The sequence below is a fragment of the Atta colombica genome, unplaced genomic scaffold, assembly GCF_001594045.1.
Source record: "Atta colombica isolate Treedump-2 unplaced genomic scaffold, Acol1.0 scaffold114, whole genome shotgun sequence".
Lineage (NCBI taxonomy): Eukaryota > Metazoa > Arthropoda > Insecta > Hymenoptera > Formicidae > Atta > Atta colombica.
Window position 1 is genome coordinate 105065 of NW_017259200.1, and position 24880 is coordinate 129944.

Genomic DNA, 24880 nt, shown 5'->3' on the forward strand with positions numbered 1-24880 from the left:
CATTAGTGAGCGTACACAGCTGGCACACAACACATTTTTTTTTATGTATTTGACATCTATCAGTGCACATCATCAGCAATTTCATAAAACAACATACATTTTTTCTTTCATAATCATGTCTAGTTTTTTGCTAAAAAAAAAAGCATATGCGGGAAGCTTTGCTTTTCTGTTTCAATTTGAAGAAATCGGCTGCCGAATCGCATCGAATGTTTGTGGAAGCCTATGACGACAATGCTTTATCGGAAACAACGTGCAGAGATTGGTTTCGCCGGTTCAATGACAATTTTGACCTGAATGACAAGAAACGTGAAAATCGGCTCAGGAAGGTTGAGGACTGTCAATTGCAGGCTCTTTTGGACGAGGATGATACGATAATCGCAAAAAATGTTTGCCGAGCAATTGGGTGTTTCTCAAGCAGCTATTTCCATGCGGCTACATGCCATAGGAAAGGTTCAAAAGATCGGAAAATGGGTGCCGCATAAACTGAACGATAGGCAGATGGAGCGACGTCAAAACACATGCCAAATTCTGCTTGTCAAACAAAAAAGAAAGTCATTCCTGCATTGGATTGTGACAGGCGATGAAAAGTGGATCTATTTTCATAATCCTAAACGCAAGAAATCTTGGGTTGATCCCGCCCAACCATCAATATCTTCCTCAAAACCAAATCGCTTTGGACGGAAGACGATGCTGTGCGTTTGATGGGATCAGGAGGATGTCATCTACTACGAGCTGTTAAAACCTGGTGAAACTGTTAATGCTCACCGCTATCACCAACAACTGATCAAATTGCACCGTCCTCTGCGTGAAAAAAGGCCGCATTATCGGAAAAGACATGACAAGCTGATTTTCCTCCACGACATCGCATCATCGCACACGTCAACAAAACTACTTGGAGACACTCAACTGGGAAGTGCTACCCCATCCCGCTTACTCACCAGACCTGGCATCTATCACCTGTTTTCGTTGATGGGCCACCCACTCGCTGAGTGGCACTTCAATTCTTACGAAGAAGTCCGAAAATGGCTTGATGAGTGGTTTGCCTTGAAAAATGAGGAATTTTTTTGGCGTATACACAAATTGCCCGAAAGATGGGAAAAATGTATAGTTAGCGAGAGTAAGTACTTTGAATAAATTTATTTTTGCTTCCTAGGAAAAAAAAGTTTTTCTGACTAAAAACCAGCGGATTTTAGCTTATACACGTGGTAGATGTGACTCTCTCTAGTCCAAGTCTTTATTCGTTGATAGGGAATTGGCGAATCGAAGCAGATTGGACTAATAGTTATAGAGCTCTTGTCATTCGTTTAAGAAGCACTGAACGACATTGCCTTATTAAGGAGACAAGATTTAATACTAAGAGAGCTAAATGGAAGGCCTTTCAAGAGAGTTTCTTTGCTGAGGTTGGTCGTATGACATAGTTGGCTTCTGATCGGAAGACAGGGCCTCATAAATTACTGAGGCATTTCGCAATGCAGGAAAAGCTGCCATCCCTAGAAAGAAGACATTTAAAAAATCCGTTCCTTGGTGGAATGAAAGACTTATTAGGTTAAAGCGTGGTGTAAATAAGGTAAGGAGGAAGTTTCAGAGACAGGAGGATAACGAAATAAGAACTGATCTGAATCGTGATCATATACATCTCAGAAAGACTTATTTGCCGAAGTGATTCGCACCAAGAATCTGAGTTGGAAAGAATTCGTTACTAAGAAGACAATCGTAACGTATACGACTTGGTGTATAATCATGACGAAGCGAATCATCGCGGACACCTTAAGCTGTACAAATAGCAGTACGAGCTTCACGGAAAACTGGTGCGAAACTGCAAAGGTTCTTCTGGATGTCTTAATTGCGGACTGTGAACCAGAGGTGGATCCAACCAAATTATTGTATTATATGAATGTTGAAGCGGAAAATGTGCAAGATGTGTATCTATGAACTGTAGATGAGATACATAAAGCATTACAGGACCTGCCGAGTCAGAAGGCTTCTGGAGCGGACTTGATTGAGACTCAGATGCCTAGTGACACGGCTTTCGTGAAACTACTCAGGGATCTATTTAAATGCTGTCTCTGATTTGAGGTATTCCCGATGGTCTGGAAGCGAGGACTTATTAGAATCCTTCTTAAGTCCAAGGACAAGAATCCTGGTAACCCCCCCCCCCTCCCAAATCGTCCATGCCTTCTTCCATTCTTGGGTAAGCTCCTCGAAAAATTAATGAAACTTAGATTGAAGCCATCTATGGGACCTTCTCTTTTCTTCATCCAGATAATTACAGACCTAACCGCTCAACGGTGGATGCTGTTTCGGAGATTAGACGTGTGATTGCTGATGCGCAAGAAAAGTACGTCATGGCTATCTCATACGACGCCATGGCGGCTTTTGATAATCTTTGGTGGCCATCGGTGATGGAGGAACTAAAAAGAAGGAACTGCCCGTATTTTCTGACTAGAATGATAGCTGATTATCTAACAGGAAAGTCAGTAATACTAATGGTAATTATATTAAGGTGGAAAAACTTGTTTCTAAAGGATGTCCACAGGGGTTCAGTCTGAGTTGTGAAATCTAATATTCGATATTCCTCTGTCTATTGGAGACCAGACAATGCGATTGTTTCGCTTATGCGGACGATCTACTGGTCCTGATAAAGAGGAACAGCCGAAGAACCTTGGAAGCAACAGAGCTAAAGATAACGGACTGTATAGTAACTGTATAGTATTGTTCGCAGATAATAAACTTGCTCTCAAAGACAAAGTCAGAGATGATACTCTTGAAGAGATCATTATCTGACAGATCGTCTATGTCAAATCGCCTATTGTCAAAATTAAAGGTAAAACGATTAAAATGACTGGCAGTGCTAAGTACCTAGGATCACGTTAGGGACTAGATTTAATGTAACTAGACACATTGAAAATGTGTGTGCAGAAAGTAAAGATGTATTTGAACTCTGTGGCAGAATTGCGAGAACAGCTTGGGGTCTAAATGCCACTCTGATGACGCTATACAGAGGGGTTTTTCTGACGATCATCACGATATGGCACTGGGGCTTGGAAGGATCTTGTTAAGAAGTACCATGTCAGGATTCTAATGAGCGCTCAGAGATATGCTCTCTTAAGAATAATGAGAACCTAGGATAGGGCTTCTCAACTGAAGCACTATAAATTGCTGGGATTGAGCTACTTGACCTGACTCTTAAAGGCAAGACACTAATGTTTAGGACTAGGAAGCAGGAGAGCGTCACGTTTGATGCGTTTGTATCTAATCCGGATGACTCAGATACAAATTAAGAAGAGAATTAAAGAGGCGGTCACTAATGAGTGGAATAGAAGATGAAGTCAAAAGGGGAGAACAACATATGCTTATTTACCCTGTGTAAGGCTGGATAAAAATTGACTTGGCTTTGGCCACTACACCACGCAGACTACACCATTGACGAAATAATTTTACAGAGAAGTTGCACTCACTTGGATTAGTAGCCTCTCCGGACTGTGTGTGAATTGAGAGACTCCTCTGAGCACACACTATATGTCTGCGACAGGTTTGCAGAACTATGTGAAGAATTTAGGAGGGCTCTCGAAAACTTGGGGCGGACATGGCCAGCGAGGTCATCTTTGGAAAAAGATTTCAGCTTTATACAGCTAGGATTTTAAAGAAGGTAGGCAGTACTAAAATTTCGAGGTAAGTCTGGCTTATAATTAGGACCTGAGCTTCATTTGAAGATATTGATTCCGCCTCCACGAGGCCTCTGCTGGGCAAGGCTTTTCTGTACAATATGCCCTACTTGGGTGTGCTATATGAAAAACAGCTAAGTGAATCATCCCCTAGAAACATCGGGTAAGGTCCATTTTCTCGCCTGTACTCAGACTTGTTCTGTAGGATGAGAATTTTTCCGAGTCGACTCTCCTGGTGAGGATAGTGGATGAACGCTAGTATGGGATATGCTCCCAAGAAACAGCATCTGGAGGGCAGGCAATTTCCTTCAAGCGTTAAAATCAATTGTAGAAATCAATGGGAGAAAAGGCAGAGGAGATACTAGCTCAGATAATGCCAGGAAGTAGCTCGGCAACATTAAAAGCAATCATGGACAAATTTATCGAATATTTCGCCAAAGAAAAATATTATTTTTGAGCATTATAAATTTAACTCGAGGAAGCAGCAGATAGGTGAAAGGTGTTGACTCATTTGTCATTATATTCGCTAGCAGAAACTTGTGAATATGGGATGCTGAAAGAAGAATTGATTCGAGATCGAATCGTTATAGCGAAACGCACGCACATCAAAACGTCTTCAGACTCTGCTTAACAGCAGAGCTAACTTTAGAAAAGGCTCTAAATATGGCGTGGCAAGCCGAAGCTCAGGCGAAAGAAGGACAGATGTTAAGAAAAGAACAGAGTAAGCTGAATAGAGTTTTTCGCTAAAAGATAAAGGAGAAAAGAAGAGCATTCAAGGACAAAACGGACAGGAAAAAGGTGCAGAGGAGCAGTGAGAGTTATGGAAAATACGGTAAAGTGAGGCACGCAGAATGGAAGAAATGTCCAGCACTCAAGATGATATGCAACAAGTGTCAGAAGATCGGTCATTAGGAGAAAATGTGCAGCTCGAAAAAGGTACAAATCGAAGAGCAGGAGAGCAACGAGAATATTGATACAATATTCCTAGGTGCCATAAGCGGAGAGGCACAAAGCGACAAAAAATATGCGTTACGTGCGTATGTGAGAAAACTTTCTCAACAGGTAGAGTTTATAATAGACACGGGTGCAAATGTTACATATATTCCAACTAATCTAATATCGGATAAGCTAAAAGATAAGCTAGATAAAACAGATAGGCTTATTATAAGTCCGGATGATAAAAAGTTATTGGTTGCAGGCTGTCTACGGTTAAGGTTAGAAAAAGGGCACTTGTCAGTAGATACGAAAGTATACGTGTTGAACGGATTAAGACATAATTTATTAGGCAAATAAAGAAATTCAAATTAAGCAAAATAAATGCGTTAAAAGGAAAGTGTGTCGCAAGTACAACCTTATACAGATTTTGCCAAGGTTTTTAAGATTTGGGAGCATTTGAAAGAAAGCTAAAAATTCAATTAAAGAAAGAATGCAAATCATATTTTCAGACAGTTCCATGTACAGTACCAATCCCATTATTAAAAAAGCTCAAGTTAGAGTTAGTTAAAGAAGTTAAAGTTAGTTAAAGAAGGTATCACATTACCAATCTTTCCTACAGAATAGTGCAGTCCAATCGTAGTAATTCCTAAAAAACGTATCGAACAATTAAGAATTTGTGGAGATTTTATACATTTAAATAAAAGCGTAAAAAGAGCACATTTTCCAATTCTAAAAATAAGCGTAATGTGTAAACTTAAAAAACTCTATTTTTTTAAAACTAGATGTAAAAACGGGATTCTATCAGATAAAATTAGAAAAAGAAAGTCAATCGCTAACAACTGTAATTACACCGTACAGGAGATATATGTTTACTAGGCTCCTGTTTGGTGTAAATTGTTCACCAGATTATTTTACACAGTAATATTCAGAATTAGCGAGATGTGTCGGGAGGTACGTACCGACGATAATACATAGTGTGATGATGAAGGATGACAACACTTCGTGTAATTCTGAATAAGCTACAAGAAGCAAGAATAACACTGAAACAAAGGACAAAACTAGAGACAAATGTGTTTTTGGAATGAGTAGAGTAGAATTCTTGAGGCATGAAATTTCTGAAAAAGGCATAAGCATTTTGCCAAAACGGCTGAAGGCAATAACGAAATTTCCAGTTCCAACAGACAAAAAGTCATTCATGCAATTCTTGGGGGCAGTTAATTATATTAGTAAGTTTGTGCCGAATAAATCGCATGTATTAAAGCCACTAAATTCTTTATTAAAAGATAATGTACAGTTTGTGTCTAATAAAAAACAATACAGAAATAAGAACAGATAATGCTGTACAGTTTCAATATATTTTTATATATTAAAATATATTATCGTAAATCTGATAAAGAAATTAATTTTTTTATATAAACAGGAAGATTTCCTCCAAAATTAGATAATAAACAAACAAGAATTTTGTTTATTTTGTTTAATACTGGTGATGATTGTCTACATAGAATTGATCATATGGTAACAGTTGTGATGCAGAGATTAATTCATATCCTGAATTATTTTCATATGTAGTTTTTTAAAAATATTTATCAAGTAATATATAAATAAAAATATTTTAGGGTGATCAACAATGTAACTTATTTATAATATGTAAAATTGCGTTAGCTTGTGTACTAGAACCCAAACAAATTGTATAATTGTTAATGCTGAACATTATTATGATCTAAGTCCTTTAAAAGCTTCAGAAAATTATGTGATAACAAAGTTCTTTAAATCATCTAAAATAGTATTACATGTCTGCCAATCTATATTACTTCATAATATCACGTATCTAATTCAATCTGGAGCATTCTTAGACGATCCTAAAAAAACTCAAGGTAGATATCGACATACAGGTTTTATATTAAAATTAATTATAATGTAAATGTAATTATAATGTAAATGTAATTTAAATGTAACATCTATATAATTTGATTTTGTTGTATATTTGATTGTATAATTTTTGTATAAGTATTTTGTATAACAGTAAATCTTTGTAAACCTTTCACTTTAAAAATAAATTGATTTTTGTTTTATCTTATTATAAATATTCAAGTTTAGAAGAAGTACAAAAAAAGCGTCCTTTCTTTAAAAATGAAACATTACAAATAGAATACCAGGATAATGCGTTATGCACACAAAGTATTACTATATCTGAATGCCTCACATATTACTTATTGCATTAATGTCATTTTTATTACAATTTTCATATTAAATATTTTAAAGAAATGTAAGTGTATACTTTTTGAAAGATTAAATTTGATTGATAATATATATGATTGTATGATAATATATTTGATTGATATTGTATGTAATAAGTCACACATTACTTCATAAATAATTATTTAAAAAATAATTGTTTTTATTGTATAATTTTAAATGTAACATATAATGTCTATGTGCTTTACAATTAGATTAGATGTCAAACCATTATATTCATGACATATGGCAGAATCATTGCAATATTTCTCTCCACCACAAATACTTATAGCATATTTTTTGCCTTGCCTACTTTTCACCTAGTTTTATTTTTATTTCTGATAAGCTTTTTTAAAGTATTGATATGTTAGCAGACATTATTACGTATTGTAGGCGTATTGTAGATAGACAATTCCATAATATATTCTGTAATATCAAAATATTAGAGAAACTACTTATCCTGTATTTCCTAATGGAATTTCCGTGACCATAGCGCCTGTATCTATATTTCGGTCAAATACATATATATATTTTAATATTTAATTAAAAATATCTGGATGACTTATAAATATTTTTAATGATATATTTCATAATTCTTCATATGAAATACAAACGATTCCATATATAAACTTTGTTGAATTTAGATCGGTTAATTATTTCGGTCAAATACATGGTCCAAGAAAGAATGATTAATTGTAATTAATAGAATAACTCACAAATTTTTTTATTTACACTTCAAAACTCTTCATACGAAATATAAACGACTTAAAATGATAATTTTTACAACCGGAGATTTTGTCCGGTCACATACATATGAATGAGGGCATCACCAAATACAATTGAGCACTAGGAAATGAACCTTTAAGTTGTTAATCAACTGTTACCTATTAATCGTATAGCATATGCTCCACACATCCATCTTCGCGTTCTTCCATCGATGCTCAAATTTTAACGATTAGCGTATTTCCTGGTTAAACAGTGCATGTTGCGTATCATCGCTATTTTTCCAACATAAAGAAAGCGATATTATATATCCTGAATATTATATTTCTGCACCATAAACCGAAAAAAGAAATTATCAAGAGATCTTGGGGCATTACATCCACATGAGTCGTCCCGAACGCTTTGAATTTTGTAACGTGTGCTCAATATTAAGTCACTCTGCATGCCCTCGCGAATTGCTCTGAGTACCCTGAAATTCTCGAAAGATTCGTATTTAGGGAGAACAGGAGAGCAGCCGTGGAGCGATCCGGAACATAGTCGGCGTATCTAGTGCTCGGCTTTAGCCAATCAATTGATCGTACAAATACAGCCAAGACTCTTCTCGAGGCGCGAACCGCGAAACAATTTTAAATTGCCTAGAGTTTCAGGTTAGTTCGAAACCGGGGAATCGGCCGAATCTCCTCGGGACATAAGAAGTGAAAGAAAAGGAAGAATTCTAATTGGTTAATTTGCTTATGAACTATGCAAAACTCTGTGCTGCGGGCTTTAGCCAAGTAGTCAACGTATGCAATATGAACAATATTTCGTATGGCTTCGTACCATCGAATGACGAACGTCGGATGCAATGGGAATCTAGTATTAGCTTAATCGGCTGATTAAATTTCGGAATTACTAATTGCAAAACTGAATTATTCTAATTTTCTGCAAATATATTACAATATATATATTTATATAAACTATAATTAAATTTTAAATTAAAAATTAAATAATACTTTTAATTAATAATAATTAATTTTACATATTTTGGTATCATATGTATGCGACAGTAATAATATATATTATATTATTCTTCACAACTATCACATCCAGTTAATAATTTTGAAATTTAATCGATCATACAAGTCGGTTTTATTAACGCCAGTTATTTAATCGGCCGTTAATTGCATTTGCTGTATATAATCAATTACAGTTGATAGTTATGTATACACAAATTTGCATAGCATAAACACATAAAGAAATTTCCAATTGCATTTCTCTTATAAAGATGCACGTAAAATGTGATTGGATAATTTTCTTTATATAAATGTTTATGCGACTATGCAAATTTGGGTGGATATTCTTAATTCCGATTAGAGGTAAGGACCATTCCACACAACTTGCATAGACGCATAAACATATACATAAAGAAAATGATCCAATCACATTTCTGTCATAAAGACAAACGTAAAATACGATTGGATAATTTTCTTTATGCATGTATTTATGCATGTATTTATGCAAGTTTGTGTGGAATGGCTCTAATCGATGTTGATATTAACCTAACTATCCTTAGAAAATTAGAATAATTCAGTTTTGCAGTTGTATAATTGAATACACCTAAAGTCGGTTCTACATTAATTGCAAGCCGATCACAAGTTTGTTGCGGCAGAAAATCTGAAGCTTGCATTTTTAAATCAACGCTACATATTGGCTATCGCAACAAACTTGCAATCGGCTTGCAGCTAATGTAGAACCGGCTTAATGTTTCTAATTTTGTGTAAACTAAGCTAGAATCACGTAATCTCAAAATTGCCGCGCGTATTTCAGTGTAATATTTTTTTCATAGCTTTCTAGGGTTCCAATATTCATAGTCCGTTCTTATATTCAAGACTGTCTTAAGTACGGTCTTAAGATGTCTTCTAGATTCAATCGAAAAATAAGACAGTACTTGAGTAAAATCTCAAATTAAAACTTATCAAAGATGATCTTATTTCAAAATGTCTTGAATAGTCTCGACATGGTTCATAAACATATCTTGTTCAAAATAAGCATAGACTTAAGACTACCTTCTAGTTACGAATTCATAGTCATTATATATTTAACACGTATATATAAATAAGACGGTTTTCGCCAAGACGTGTTCGAGGTGGTTTAAGCAAAAATTAAAAAGAAGATCTCAATTACCTCAAATTTTAATAAAAATATATTGAAAAGATGTGTTTTCGTATAAAAATAAATATTTGATAATAAAAAATGTCACTCTGTCCCACGAACCAAGATATTATACATCAAAGTTGACTATTAAGATTAGGAAATCATACTTAAATATAGCGATATGATTATGTGTTGTGATCATGTGCAAGTTCTTGTAGGCAGACAAGATATTTCTCTATTGCAGACTCTTATTTAATTATACTGAAAAATGATATTCAATAAAGCAATTAAATAAAGATTCTTGGCTCATTGTTCAAAAATTTATTAGTAATGCAAACTTATGACCAAAATTTATATGGGAAATGTTTTGATTGAGATTTAACCAATCATAAACGAATATGATTCTTGTAAATTTTGCCTATATATTGGGAGTACAAATTAGTTCGGTCCGTTTTCCTAAAGATGGTTGTTGTGAATGGTTCATAGTGACAACTAATTTTGGCAGTTTCAAAGAGGTTAAATATTGCTAATAATATTCAGTTTATATCGTTTTGAGTTCCATACAAAAACCTTGATTTTTACTGTGTTTGAAATGTCGAATTTTGTGTTAACCAAGCAGCATTTATGGGAGGTTTTGATTTTCTAATTTAATTGGAAGAAAAATGTGGCTGAAGCCCATCGAATGCTTGTCGAAGTTTATGGTGACACTGCTCCAACTGATAAATCATATAGGGAATGGTTTCAAGAATGAAGATTTCAGCGTTGAAGACAAGCCTCGCTCTGGACAGCCAAAAAAATTCGAAGACAAAGAATTAGAGGTATTACTCGAAGAAGATCAGAGGACGCAAAGGAACTTAACGCAAGAGGAGCTTGCAAAATCATAACTCAACAAGCCGTTTCTGTACGATTGAAAGCCATGGGAATGATTCAAAAAAAAGGCAATTAAGTACCTTATGAACTGAAACCGAGAGACGTTGAAAGACGATTTTTCACTTGCGAACAGCTGATTCAAAGACAACAGCAAAAAAGTTTTTTGCATCGGATTGTGATTGGAGATGAGAAGTGGATATTCTACGACAACCCCAAGAAGAAAAAATACTACGCTAAGCCCGGTCAATCGTTGCCATCGACCTCAACATCAACACCACGGCCGAACGTTCATGGTTCGAAGATCATGCTCTGTATCTAGTGGGACCAAAAGGGTCTTGTTTTCCAGATGTATAAGCTTAAATCCGCTGTTTGCTCATAGGTGGCATTAATGAGCTACCCTGAGCACACAACACACTTTTTTTTTATGTGTTTGACATCTGTCAACATTAACCAGTGCACATCATCAGCAATTTCATACAACAACATACATTTTTTCTTTCGTAATCATATCTAGTTTTTTACTAAAAAAAAAGCATATGCGGGAAGCTTTGCTTTTCTGTTTCAATTTGAAGAAATCGGCTGCCGAATCGCATCGAATGCTTGTAAAGGCCTATGGCAACAATGCTTTATCGGAAACAACGTGCAGAGATTGGTTTCGCCGGTTCAATGACGACAATTTTGACCTGAGTGACAATAAGCATGAAAATCGGCCCAGGAAGGTTGAGGATTGTTAATTGCAGGCTCTTTTGAACGAGGACAATCGCAAAAAATGCTTACCGAGCAATTGGATGTTTCTCAAGCAGCCATTTCCATGAGGCTACATGCCATCAAAAGATCGGAAAGTGGGTGCCGCATGAACTGAACGATAGGTAGATGGAGCGACGCCAAAAATTTGGCGACATGTCAAATTTTGCTTGCCAGACAAAAAAGAAAGTCATTCCTGCATCGAATTGTGACAGGCGATGAAAAGTGGATCTATTTTCAGAATTCTAAACGCAAGAAATCTTGGGTTGATCCCGCCCAATCATCAACATTTTCCTCAAGACCAAATCACTTCGAACGGAAGATGATGCTGTGCGTTTGGTGGGATCAGAAGGGTATCATTTACTAGTTGTTAAAACCTGATGAAACTGTTAATGCTCACCGTTACCACCAACAATTGATCAAATTGCACCGTGCTCTGCGTGAAAAAAGGCCGCATTATCGGAAAAGTCATAACAAGCTGATTTTCCTCCACGACAACGCACCATCGCATACGTCAACAATGGTCCAAAACTACTTGGAGACACTCAACTGGGAAGTGCTACCCCATCCCGCTTACTCACCAGATCTGGCACCTTCTGACTATCACCTGTTTTCATCGATGGGCCACGCACTCGCTGAGCGGCACTTCGATTCTTACGAAGACGTCCGAAAATAGCTTGATGAGTGGTTTGCCTCAAAAAATGAGGAATTTTTTTGGCGTGGTATACACAAATTGCCCGAAAGATGGGAAAAATGTATAATTAGCGAGGGCAAGTACTTTAAATAAATTTGTTTTTGCTCCCTAGGGAAAAAAAATGTGTTTTTCTGACTAAAAAACAGCGAATTTAAGCTTATACACCTGATATTATGAGCTGCTGAAACCTAGCGATTCCATTACGGGTATATTAGTATCGGCTACAATTGATTCGTTTGAGCCGTGCATTGCGAGAAAAACGGCCAGAATACAAGCAAAGACATGATAAAGTTATTCTTCTTCATGACAATGCTCGGTCGCTAAAGTAAAAAATATCTGGTCGTAAAAAAATATTTGGAAACGCCCAAATGGTATATTTTACCCGCCGTATTCTTTGGACATTGCTCCTTCTGGTTGTTCCGAAGGATGCAGCAAGTCACCGGTTCACTTCTTTCGCAGAAATCGAAAATTGATTCCATTTTTGGAGGCGATCCAATTTTGGATCGTCTCCAAAGATGAGTCATTTTTTCGAGATGGAATTCGAAAATTGTCTGAGAAATGGGAAAAAGTAGTAGGCAACGATAGACAATACTTTAATTGATCTGTTCATTTATTTTCTTTTGAAATAAATGCATTTTTGAACACAAAAAAACGGACCGAACTAATTTGTACTCTCAATAAATGTAACAGAAGAGTTTTATGATATTTTATGTTTCACACTAAAACAAGCATGTTCAAAAAGTCGGAAACGCGAGAGATTCATGATAGATTTATTTATATTTAAATCGTTAGGTAATATTATTAATTTTAATTAACAAAAATTAAATAATACATTATAAAGCATTTGTATTAGGTGTACAACTTTGCTTTCCGTTTTCCTATAGATGGCTTTAGCGGTAAGTGGTGGTCGAAATAAATAGATCATAGACGTCATATAATAAACTTGGGCATCTGTCAACATAACCCCATAGAAACATTAGTCGAATTGTGTCTGCATCATAAAGTTATTCTCGATTGAAAATGTCAGTTTACGAGCCAAATTCTCGTCATTTGCGGGAGGTTTTAATTTTTTGCTTCAATATGAAGAAATCTGCGGCTCATCGAATGCTCTCAAATACTTATGGTGAGGCCGCTATTAGTGAAAGAACGTGTCGTGAGTGGTTTCAACGCTTCAAGAACGGTGATTTTGACGTCCAAGGTCGTGCTCTGTATTTGATGGGACCAGCTCGGCGTAGTGTATTATGAACTGTTAAAACCGACTGAAACAATCACAGGCGATCGGTATCGAACGCAATTGATGCGTTTGAGCCGAGCATTGAAAGACAAACGGCCGCAATACAACGAGAGACACGATAAAGTGATTTTGCAGCATGACAATGCTCGACCCCATGTTGCGAAAGTGGTCAAGACATACTTGGAAACGTTGAAATGGGAAGTCCTATCCCATCCGCCGTATTCTTCAGACGTTGCTCCCTCTGACTATCACTTGTTTCGATCAATGGCACACGGCCTGGCTGACCAGCACTTCCGGTCTTATGAAGAAGTAAAAAATTGGATCGATTCGTGGATAGCCTCAAAAGATGACCAGTTTTTTTGACGCGGGATTCGTACGCTACCCGAAAGATGGGAGAAAGTAGTGGCCAGCGATGGACAATACTTTGAATCATAAATGTATAATCAGTTTTTTACAATAAAGCCTCGAATTTCGGAAAAAAACGGCGGAAGCAAAGTTGTACACCTAACAGCTTTTTTTTAAAATTTATAAGAATTTGGATAACGGCGAAATCACGTTTATAGTTACAGAATAATATTAAAGAAATGCTGAATTTAAACTTTAATTCTAATTTAAACTTAATTAATATAAAAAAAATTAAAAAGATAATAATTTTAAATAACTTAAGCTTTTCTGCTTTAAAACAAATCTAGTTTAAAAATACAAATTCACTGCTTTAAAAATACAAATTATTTTCTTACATTATTTTTAAAGCAGTGAATTTATGTTTTAAAATAGTGAACCACTGCTGTGACAGATTTCCTAACTTAAATAGTTGTCAACTTTAATGATATATTTTGATTCGCGGAGCATCGCGACTTCTTCTTTTTGTCAAATATCTTTGTCAAAAATCTTTTTTTTGTCAAATATTTATTTTTATGCGAGCATTGATTCAGTATGTGTTTATCAAAATTTGAAGTGAACACGATCTTCTTAACTATCATCTGCAATACAGAAAAATACAAACAAGACGGACAGATCTATAAAATTCGTTCTTCAACTCTGATGAAAAAATTTTATCGAAATTAATCCTCGTTTTGGAACAGCATTTCAGAAAAAAATTCAATTTAATTTTAGTGATTTTTTATTGAAAAATTTATTTTTAACAAAATTTCGGAGAAATTTTAAGAAAAGTTTCCGAAAAGTTTAGTTTCTACAAAAGTTTAGAGAAATTTCAGTTCAATTTCAGTGTTTTTTTAATGTGTCAACTGAAAAATTAATTTTTAGTGAAATTTCGATAATTTTTCAATCAATAATTTTGCTAAAATGTTCCAACATGGAATAATTTCAGCGAAATTGTTTCACCAGAGAAGTCGGAATCCAGTCGCACTTCAAGTCGGAATCCAGTCTAATAAAAAAATAATTTAATAACACATTTCGTAAATTTATACTTCTCAAATTTTATTGGAGAATCCAATCGAAATATTACGGAAACAGCCGAATATCAAATAAGTTCAAGTTAAGATCGGTTTCAAGACAATCTTAAATCAAATAAGAATTTCTTAGGAAAAAACTTCTCGAAAGTCGTCTTATTTCGTAACTATGGCCGGTATTCATAGTCAGATCTTATATTGAAGATCATCTTAAATACAATCTTAAGAAGTCACAAATCAATCAAAAAGAATGTCTTAAGATATTACTTAAGACAGTCTTGAAGAACGGACTATGAATACCGCCCTATGAAATTGTACGAGTTTCAAGATGATCTTAATTGAATAAGACAGTCTTAATCGAGACGGTTTTAAGTACTGTCTTGAGCTTTGAATACTACCCCAAATCTCTGCAGTTAAGCAATTCAACATATCCTGTATTTTCCTATTAATACGATCTTAATCTAACACTGCATGCGAAATTTATTGCCAAATATGTATTTATATAATAAATAAAGTTTAAAGACTCACCTCAATGAAACTTGACATCATCGAATTTCATAAATATTTTTTTACATTAACTACATGCACGATCTAATCATGAATATTTCACTAAATATACTTCATCACAAAAGCAATAAATTTATGCTGGGACTAGTAAATGACGTTTATTAATTTAGCAAAAATCCCGCTATCTCATATTAGGCGCTTATCTCATAATAGGGGTCTCTCCTCTATTAATAATGTTTAACATGATTTTGGATTTTATTAGGATTTTTATACCTTTTTGTTACTGTTTGCAATTACCGATTTTTTGTAACATTAATTATGACCTTATATACAAGTCTAAATGTTTGTTCAATTATATAAAATTTAATTTTATATTATTTCTGGTTTAGCATTAAATTAATTTGGCTCATAGTCTCTTTTTTAATTATTTGATTTGTAAACATTTAACGATTGTAATTTTACGAAAATAATTTTCAGTTTATATTAAAAAAAGTAATAGGTATATTTATTACACATCTTTTAATATAAACAGAAAATTATTTGTAATTGCACACAACCGCTGAATTAACTTTGTCTTACACAAAATCCTATTTTTATGTACTGGAAATATAAATAATATCATAATATATATATCAATTTTCAAATAGAGCGCTAAAATCGCCAGACAATGACTAACCTGCCACACGGATCTCGATCCTTTTTGTCCATAAGCTGGCTTTATGCTCCGTCTAAATATTCAACGTCTAAATATTCAACGTCAATGACGTTTATCTTTCATCTTGGATCATTTAAATAGTTTAAACTCTATTGTCTCATATAACAGCAAGCAGTTGAATCATTTGAATTGCGCAGCAAACACGGCGATTTCCAATTTTGACTGTTAATAACAGATGGACATGCGCGTGAATGCAATGTCCAGATTCTTTATAAGGATTCTAAGGAATAACAAACTTTCCAATCAGAGCTCTCTAGGATATAATATCGAACTTACACATCAGAGCTCTGATTGGATGGCTATTCTCTATTGTCTGTGCCTATTATGTTTAGCAAGCCTTAATGCTCTATTCAGGGCTATGTTCAGATTCCTATTCGAGTTTTAGATTATGTACCATCTAGACATCTTTTTATCCTTGTTGTTCACTGAATGTGAAACAAAGTTAACATGATGTCTGGAACATACTCAGGTGGGAACCTGAATGCGCCTCAGTACTATATTGCTGGATTCATTTTGGATCTGATGTGCGTCATACGACGCTCTACAATCAAAAAACAGGATTTCGTATCATGCTTCGTATCATCGATACAAAATAAAATTCTGTTTTCTTGTTGCAAAACATTATACGACGCACGTCGGATCTAGTGTGAATCCAGCATATATCAATGCTAGGGTCTGAGCAAGAATTGTCGTAACACTTAGGGTGAAATCACATGGTGCGAAAAACGATTGCGGAATAGAGAATGCGTCATGGAAGCAACCAATCAGTGTTATTTTGCGTTATTCCGAATAGCGCTAATTGATTGTTTCATCCTTAGATTTAAATTATAGATATAAATAATCCCGAATCTATAATAGCTTTTTAGTCTTAAGCCATAAGGAATGAATAAATCACAATCACTTATTCTCCTCGCATTCGATTGCAGTTGGTCAATTTCTTACAGCTTAAAACTTAAAACTTAAAACACCTATATAGATCCGAATTAACGCACAAGTTTCTAAAGATTAGAAAAAGACAAAGAGTAAGTTGAACCAAGATTAAAGTTAATCTACGTTGATACAAATTGGGCATAAGTAAGTGTTACGACGATTCTTGTGCTCAGATCCTTACGATGCTACGATACGACCAATGTAGAATAGCCTTAAAGGTAAATTTTTACGAGTTGCTCTAACTAGCTGTTTCAGTGACAAAAAGGATCACATTTCAAAGTGGATATTCGTATTCAATTTTGATCACGTGATCCTTTTTGTTACTAAACAGCCGATTTGAGCAGCTCGTGAAAATTTATCTTTACGATCACTGGTCTAGTTTCCATCGAAACCGGATCAGATTGTAAGAATCAATCAACTACAGAGCATTCCAGTGATACGGGAATGTTTGTGCATGCCCCGATATGATGTGAAAGCAGCCAATACGAAACTGAGACGACGCTTACGCATGCGCGACGAACATTCCTGTATGGGAATAATTTCCACGACAGCGCATCACTGGAGCATTCCTCTGTTACAGTCGAACGACAAAGGAATGCTCGACTGTAGTTGGCTGGTTCTTATATTTTAATCCGGATTAAATCCTCGGTAGAAACTAGACCACTGTTGCGAAATTTTGTGTGCGACAGCCCTTATAGCCATGTCGACCTCTCGGCTCAGCAATCTCCCTTCCCCTTACCCGGCACTTGTGTTCTCTTGTCCGTTAGCTATCGTAAAGCCGGCCGGAACCATCTTGCGCGACGTCTGATTTTCCCGCGTGCTAACGAAGCGCTCGCAGGAAGCCGTCCCGCGAAGATAGCAACGAATGCAAATGGCTGTCATAGTAATGTGTCCATACTTATCTGTCGTTCCCGCGTGTCTGACGCTCGAGTGTGCCGCGAAATTGTCGTGCGCGATCGATATGTGATGACCGGCGTCAGTCGTCGGATATCAAGTTGGTGTTGCTTGCGCGCGGTGGTGTGAACGTGTCTTCTTACATCGGACATTAACGTGCTACGTACGCGTGCACGCGGGAAATTGCTCGTGACGGGTGAAAGAACGAGAGAGAGAGAGAGAGAAATACGCGCGCGCGCGCTCGTCGCGTGCACATGTATGTGTGCATTATCTCCGACAGCGGCGAACAATTCCTCTCCGGTAGCCGTGTCGAGACCGAATTAGAGCTCGAACTCACGACACCGCACGATATTGCTCACGACTGCAAACCGATAACCGCGCGATTCCGCGTGCAAGAAACCGAAGTCCGAAGGAGCTCCACGCCAGATGGTCGTCGTGCTCATTTTGGAAATATACCGCTTAGGGATCGCTCTACATCTACAAGCAGGTAAACAATCGTCAAAGACGTTACTTCCCGCAAGTCCGCGTGTCTTGCCGCTTTCTTCAAACCTCAATCGGTCACACGAGTAAGCTCAATCTAGTATCTTAGAACATCTATTTTGTTACTTGATAAGCGAAATATCTCGATATTAACTCTCTTACTCGATCTTTCCATGAAATTTTTTAATTTTTATCCACACGATGCAATTGCATGTTGCTTATTTCACACGCGCGCGCACCTGTACAATACACACACACATACACACACACACACACAAAATATTTATTCTTTTCATATTTATCTCATCAAATCTTTTGTCAATAAAAACTCAAGTACGCGAGTACCAATTTTGAATTAAAGACGAAAAATTTTTATTTTTATGTGAATTTTGTTAGAATGGTTTAAATCTCTATTCTTTGAACAACAAAGAATTGTTTTGCAAACTTTAGTTTTCATTTTTAGTAAAAGTCTTGTAAAACAATAATGAAAAGAAATGAAAGATTATTGACAAAAGGGTTAAGGAGCAATCAACATGATCCACAATAAAAATGTTATCTGAAATATTATCTCATATTTTATGTTTTATTATAGATATACTGTTTCACAAAGACTAACGGAAGGAATTTTGAACTGTGAGAAAGATGCCTGCAGTCAGCGTCTGCGATCCTATTGCAGCCAGGCTTCACTGCGCTCTAAATAACAGTCCGTCTAAAACCACAGATGATCTGTCGATCGAGCTAGTGAGCAATGCCTCACGGATCATACAAACAGAAATCCGTTATGAGGAATTGAAAGATTTCCAAGTGACAAGTCAGGTGCAAGCTAATTGTAACATCTTCCTCAACTTGTCTCCTTCTGAAAATTTAGAGGGGAACAAAGGAAAAGATAGTGCAATCTATAAGAAGAATGATATAAACAAGGGACCGATTCTACCAGAACCAAGTGTTACTCTCTATTCTCCCAAAAAGGTTCATCTTGGATGGAAAGGCACGTGTCCAGTCGGAGCTGGCATGTACAACGTTGGAAATACTTGTTATCTGAACAGCACTCTTCAGGCATTGTTTCATGTTCCAGCTCTCGTCAATTGGTTGCTGTCTGATCCACATCATAATTCCAAGTGCGAGCAAAACAGTAAGTTCTTACTTGCTATTCTGCTGTACGCATTGTGCACGCGTTTCTAAGTATAATACAAAATATAATATAAAGTTATAATAGCATGGTTTTGTATGGTATTTTGATAATAGGATAGTTTTAGATGGCGGTGGAGAATGCCTTACATGTGCAGTAGCCAAGACTCTGCAGTTCAGTCATCAAAAGTCTGGTGGTGCAATCAAACCGTTTTATGTGTATAATAAACTAAAACGTATGTACTTGCCTCTAATAATAAATATATCACACATGCATAGACAAATACTGTAGTAGGCGTTATTCCTGTAGTCATTTGCCGAACTATGGTGCCTGGACAACAAGAAGATGCTCATGAATTTTTACGCTATTTATTGGAAGGAATGGAACGCGCGTATTTGACTAGGCATAAAGCAACTAAGTTGGATAGCTATTCTAAGGAAACGACACCTATTAATCAAATATTTGGTGGATATATACGTACTGAAGTGAAGTGCCTGCAATGTCAACATGTTTCTACCACGTTTCAACACTTTCAAGTATATAATAAAGTTATCGCTATAGAACTGTAAAGTAAATGATTTTCATGTATGTTTCTATTTATAAACATTGTGAATTTTTAATAGGATTTGCTTGTGGATATACGCAAGGCGAATACACTGGATGAAGCATTAAATAGTTACTTCAGTAGAGAACAATTGGATAACAATGACTATAAATGTGAAGCCTGCAAGAGGAGAGTTCCTGCTACAAAACAATTTACTCTGGAGCGTCCGCCAAAAGTGTTGTGTGTACAGTTAAAACGATTTAGCTATTTAGGAGGAAAAATATCTAGACACATCGGTTTTAAACAGACTATAGATATGGGCCAATATTTGTGGAGAGAACCGGGCGAATCTTCCAAACAGCTAACTTATAAACTTATGTCAATGGTAACGCACATGGGCCCTTCTGTAAACTGTGGCCACTACACGGCAATTGCACAAGTATCGAGCGGTCAATATTATTCCTTCGACGATTCTTGCGTTCGCCCAATAAGCCTTAATAATGTATTAAGTACAAATGCGTATATTATGATTTTCGAAATGGAAAATGATAGTCAAAATCAACAAAGCGTGAAAATGAATGGCACAACATCGGCAAAGAATATGCCGACTTCGCTTTCCAATTCTACAAATAAGTCTTCTATATCTAAATCTTTGATGTCTGCTGGATGTTTTGCAAACGGATCGTCAAGTGGATTAGCAAATGACTTCAGTAGTACGAGTAAACCAACGTTAATCGGTCCGCAACTCCCACCACAAAGAAATATAGAATTAAATCTTCCTGTACAAAAATCCAATGAATCCGTTAGTACACAATTGCCACAGAAAACGCAGGATAAATCGCAACCAAGGTTAGTTGTGCACATTAAAAACGGAAAGGTTCTGAATGGAAACAGTTTAGTGCCCTATGATGGTTCCAGTGAGGAAGAAGATTGTTCCTCTGGGACAGGGATTTCAAAAAGTCAAATATCAAATACTGTATCTCGAATTAATATCACGAATGGTGTGCCAAAATGCCTTGCGAAAGATGTAATAAAAACAAATTCCTCCAATTCTAAAGAGTTGCAAAAAACTAATTCCAAGAGCAATACCGTCGGCGTGTCAACAATGACGACGCAAGTTACAATTGTAGATTGTACAAAAATGCAAAATGGATCCAACAGTAACGGTCGGATAAATGTGCTGAAACATCAAAATGGAAAAATTGAAACAAATGGTCAGTTTGAGCAGCGCGATAAAGATAAATGTCGCCAGACTATCAGAAAAAATGGACAAGAAGAAATCATATCTACGAAGGCTATAACTAGCAACGTTAAAAACTGGCAAATCAAGGATACTCGTATTCTCAGTGGGTCTACTAATGGATGGTCATATACTGACAATAGGTAAATTCTTTTACGAAATATAACTCTGTATAATAATGATAAAGCGACAGGAAAAATGTCTATATTTGTTCTAGGGAGGATACTAAATCAAATCAAAGTAGTACGACACCGAGTGCCGCAGCTGTGCGAAATTTTAACGGTACCAATGATTCGGACGCTGTTTCACACTTATTAAAAATGTCACATCGCGGATATGGCAGTTCCTCAGGTGTATATCTGATTTTATCATAAATTTAATTACAGTAGAACTTCCTTGACTTTAGTATTCTGTAACTTCTTCATTTCCTCTTCCATACATGACGTATATAATCATTTTCAGTGTTAAAATAGATTATGTTGCGTTGGCATCTGTGCAAATTCTCACATATGTAATGCTATTTCTTTTTAATACTTCACTCCTAATATAAGAATGGAGAGAATCTTTCTAACTTCTCACAGCCCTGCATAGTAGAAGTTATGGAAGTTCCATTGTATATAATGTATTGTATAATGTAATGTATTGTTATTATTAAGTAGAAAAATCAAGAAGTATATTTTATTTTCTTCAATTTTCAGTAATGAATTGGAATGGCAATAGAACACAGATCGACCGCAATGTTGATAATGACAGGAGAGAGGAACGTAAACGTCATTTTAACGCTGACGATGAGGAAATAGATAAAGGCCGGACAAAGAAGATTAAAGACCACACGAATCGTCGGTCATATGAAGAGAGATCCAATACAAGCTACAAGTCATTTCACAAATGGAATCGACCAGTTAATGGTTATCATCATCATAATCATCACCATCATCATCATCATCATCATCATCGAAGATATCCTTACAATACTTCTTATGCACGGCCACGGCACGGAAACAATTATAGACCGCCACATTATAGACATCACTCTTATAGATATCTATAGATATCACTAATGCTCATTCTCGCTGTCATTAGCAAAGTGAACGACTGGCAGAGATGTATAAACGGAGAACGATTTTTAGGAGCTATATCGACAATTCAGAAATCGATCTGTTTTAACAGTGTGATTATACACTGATTGATTTTCATTTGTAAAATAGTTATCATTTTTCAATGTAAGTGAATTTGGAAGTAAACTGTTGCATTCTGACAGTTGATGCGTTCATTCAAATCTCATAATGACTCATTTATGGTGATTCATTTAAAAAAACATTGCATGTTCCTGACAAACTCGTCGTGGAATTTTTTGCCTCTTGCATAAGTTTGGTACACATGTATTTCGAATGAATCGATTCATGGGGGATGAGTATCATCAACTATACATACCATTTTGTGTTCAATATAAATTATTGTAGAAAATTATAATTTTCTTCAAAAGTAACGATAAATGAGCAAAATAAGATGTTAGATTAACAGTAAATTAATATATATTTGAAATTAGCCTCAATAAAATTGGATACACAAAATATATTAAAATTTTGACTCACAGAGTCTTCTTTAGTTACAATAAGAAATCTTAGCATTCTAATCGCAAACAAAAGTCGATAGAAACTTAATGTCATAATTGTATCGCAACACATCGAAGTATTAGCACACCATTGATTCGTAAAAAGTACCGTCAAGATGTCAAAAATTATAACTAAACCCTCGATTAATTAAAATCTCTTGAATGTTGTTCAAGATTATGACCTGGATAACATTTGTTAAGATCAAGGCTATTGAAAGTTGTACCTCTTATTTTCATTTTTACATAGAAATGTAATTTTTAATGCAAAAATGAAAATAAGAGGAACAATCTCCAACGACCTTGAGTTTAATAAATGTTATCCAGGTCATGATCCTGAACAATATTCAAGAGGTTTTAGTCGGTCGGACATCTTATAATTCAAAAAGTACTTAATGAAAATGAACTTAATTATAGTGTTTTGGAAAGATCTCGAGATTATCTACAAGAATGTGCAATAAAAAGTAGGGGGTTCCATTTAAGAAATTGAAGGTAATCACATGAGATGAGGTCAAAGTCAAACTAATGATCATCTTATATTCCCCTCAAAACTATACAACTTTTTCTGAATATTTTTTTCTAAGATCAAAACTAAAAAGTTATTTGGGGTGGGACATTAAAATGGGATACCCTATATATCAGAGTAGTCATGTAACTTATGATCATAGTGTGAAACATTTGACATATAACTGTCTGATAATGATATTAGTGTTATTGCTCTTATCGAAATCCTAAGATGAACTGAAGCCAACGAACAATAACACGCATTATATATGATGTGAGTAAAAACAATATTATGTGTCTACAATCAACTAATTATAGTCTTTAGAATTTACTTTTAAAATAAACTAAAGGATATCATAATTATTCATCATTGTTTTTGTTTACGTCACATTTAATGTATGTTATTGCTCGTCGGCCTCAGTTCATCTCATGATTTTGATAAGAACGATAGCATCAATATTATCATTGCCAGACAGTTATATGTCAAATGTTTCATACCATGACTGTAAGTTACATGACTACTTTGATATACATTCTTTTTCTTTTTTACACAATTTTTAATATAATTATCTCGATCTAGATTATTTTACCATTGACTCTGATGAACCTAACGTGATTCTCACTGTTAACCGAGGATTTATAATTTTTGGAGGAGTTATAATTTTTAATATCTTGACTCTCTTTACGGACATGGTATGGATCTGGTACTCTTTACGGACATGGTGTGCCAATATTTGAGTATGTTGCGGTACAATTACGACATAAGTATCCATCGATTTTTATTGTTTACTATTAGAAACTAGGATAATTTCTTATTGTAACTGAAGAAGATTGTGAGTCGAAACGTTTTAATATATTTTGTATATGCAATTTTATTGAATCTCAAATATATATTAATTTATTATTAATCTAACATCTTATTTTGCTCGTTTATTAAGTAATATAGAAGCAATTTATTCTATATCTTTAAAAGAAATAAAGTATTTATAATAAATTAAATTGGATATATGTTTTGTGTGTGTGTGCGTGTGTGCGTGCGTGCGTGCGTGCGTGTGTGTGTGTGTGTGTGTGTGTGTGTGTGTGTGTGTGTGTGTGTGTGTGTGTGTGTGTGTAATAATCCGTCCTCTTTTTTTTTTTGTATAGAGGTACTCTTCCCCCCTGTGAGAAGCAATGTTAAGACAGATAGTCATTCTTCGAAAACGACTAGTTATAATGTTTGTTGAGGCGTTTCGAAGCAAAAGCGCAGATTAGCAATTAGCACGTTTAATGGCAGTGTCGCGCTACTTTTTGTTACTATATAAATTACAATAGCACATACTTCTCTATAACGCGAATTTAAATATGTTTCTACTGCAATTATTAAAATAATTGTGTATAACTAAATAACATATAGTTATATATAATAATAATAATAATAATAATAATAATACCGAATATGTAACTTGTACATTACTTATGATATAGTCCAGGAGCGCTTATAATATTAAGAAATCGCTATTAGCGATTAAAATTACAAAACTATAAGTTAATTTTTTAAGTGATCCGTGAAGAAGTCAATTCTTAATTGACTTTTATTAATCTCATCCCATATCTCATTACATCATTATCGAATGAAAAAACAGGAATGTTAATGGAACGTAAAGATGTCATATCAATGAAATTAATATGCGATGTTATAA

At 35.2% G+C, this 24880-nt stretch overlaps 1 protein-coding gene across 2 annotated transcripts; it reads left to right on the forward strand.

Moving 5' to 3' along the window:
• The first annotated feature begins 17716 nt into the window (after window positions 1–17716).
• On the forward strand, window positions 17717–22198 carry LOC108694095 (ubiquitin carboxyl-terminal hydrolase 36-like). 2 transcript variants are annotated; one of them, XM_018203387.1, is made up of 7 exons: window positions 17717–18179; window positions 18765–19304; window positions 19423–19536; window positions 19611–19837; window positions 19925–21228; window positions 21303–21436; window positions 21784–22198. In XM_018203387.1, exons 2-7 carry the CDS (start codon window positions 18815–18817, stop codon window positions 22134–22136), a joined length of 2622 nt encoding a protein of 873 aa, XP_018058876.1. In that variant the 5' UTR covers window positions 17717–18179; window positions 18765–18814; the 3' UTR covers window positions 22137–22198. The 2 variants fall into 2 exon arrangements, with proteins under 2 accessions (XP_018058876.1, XP_018058877.1); XM_018203388.1 differs by having other exon boundaries at window positions 19429–19536.
• The last annotated feature ends 2682 nt before the right edge of the window (window positions 22199–24880 follow it).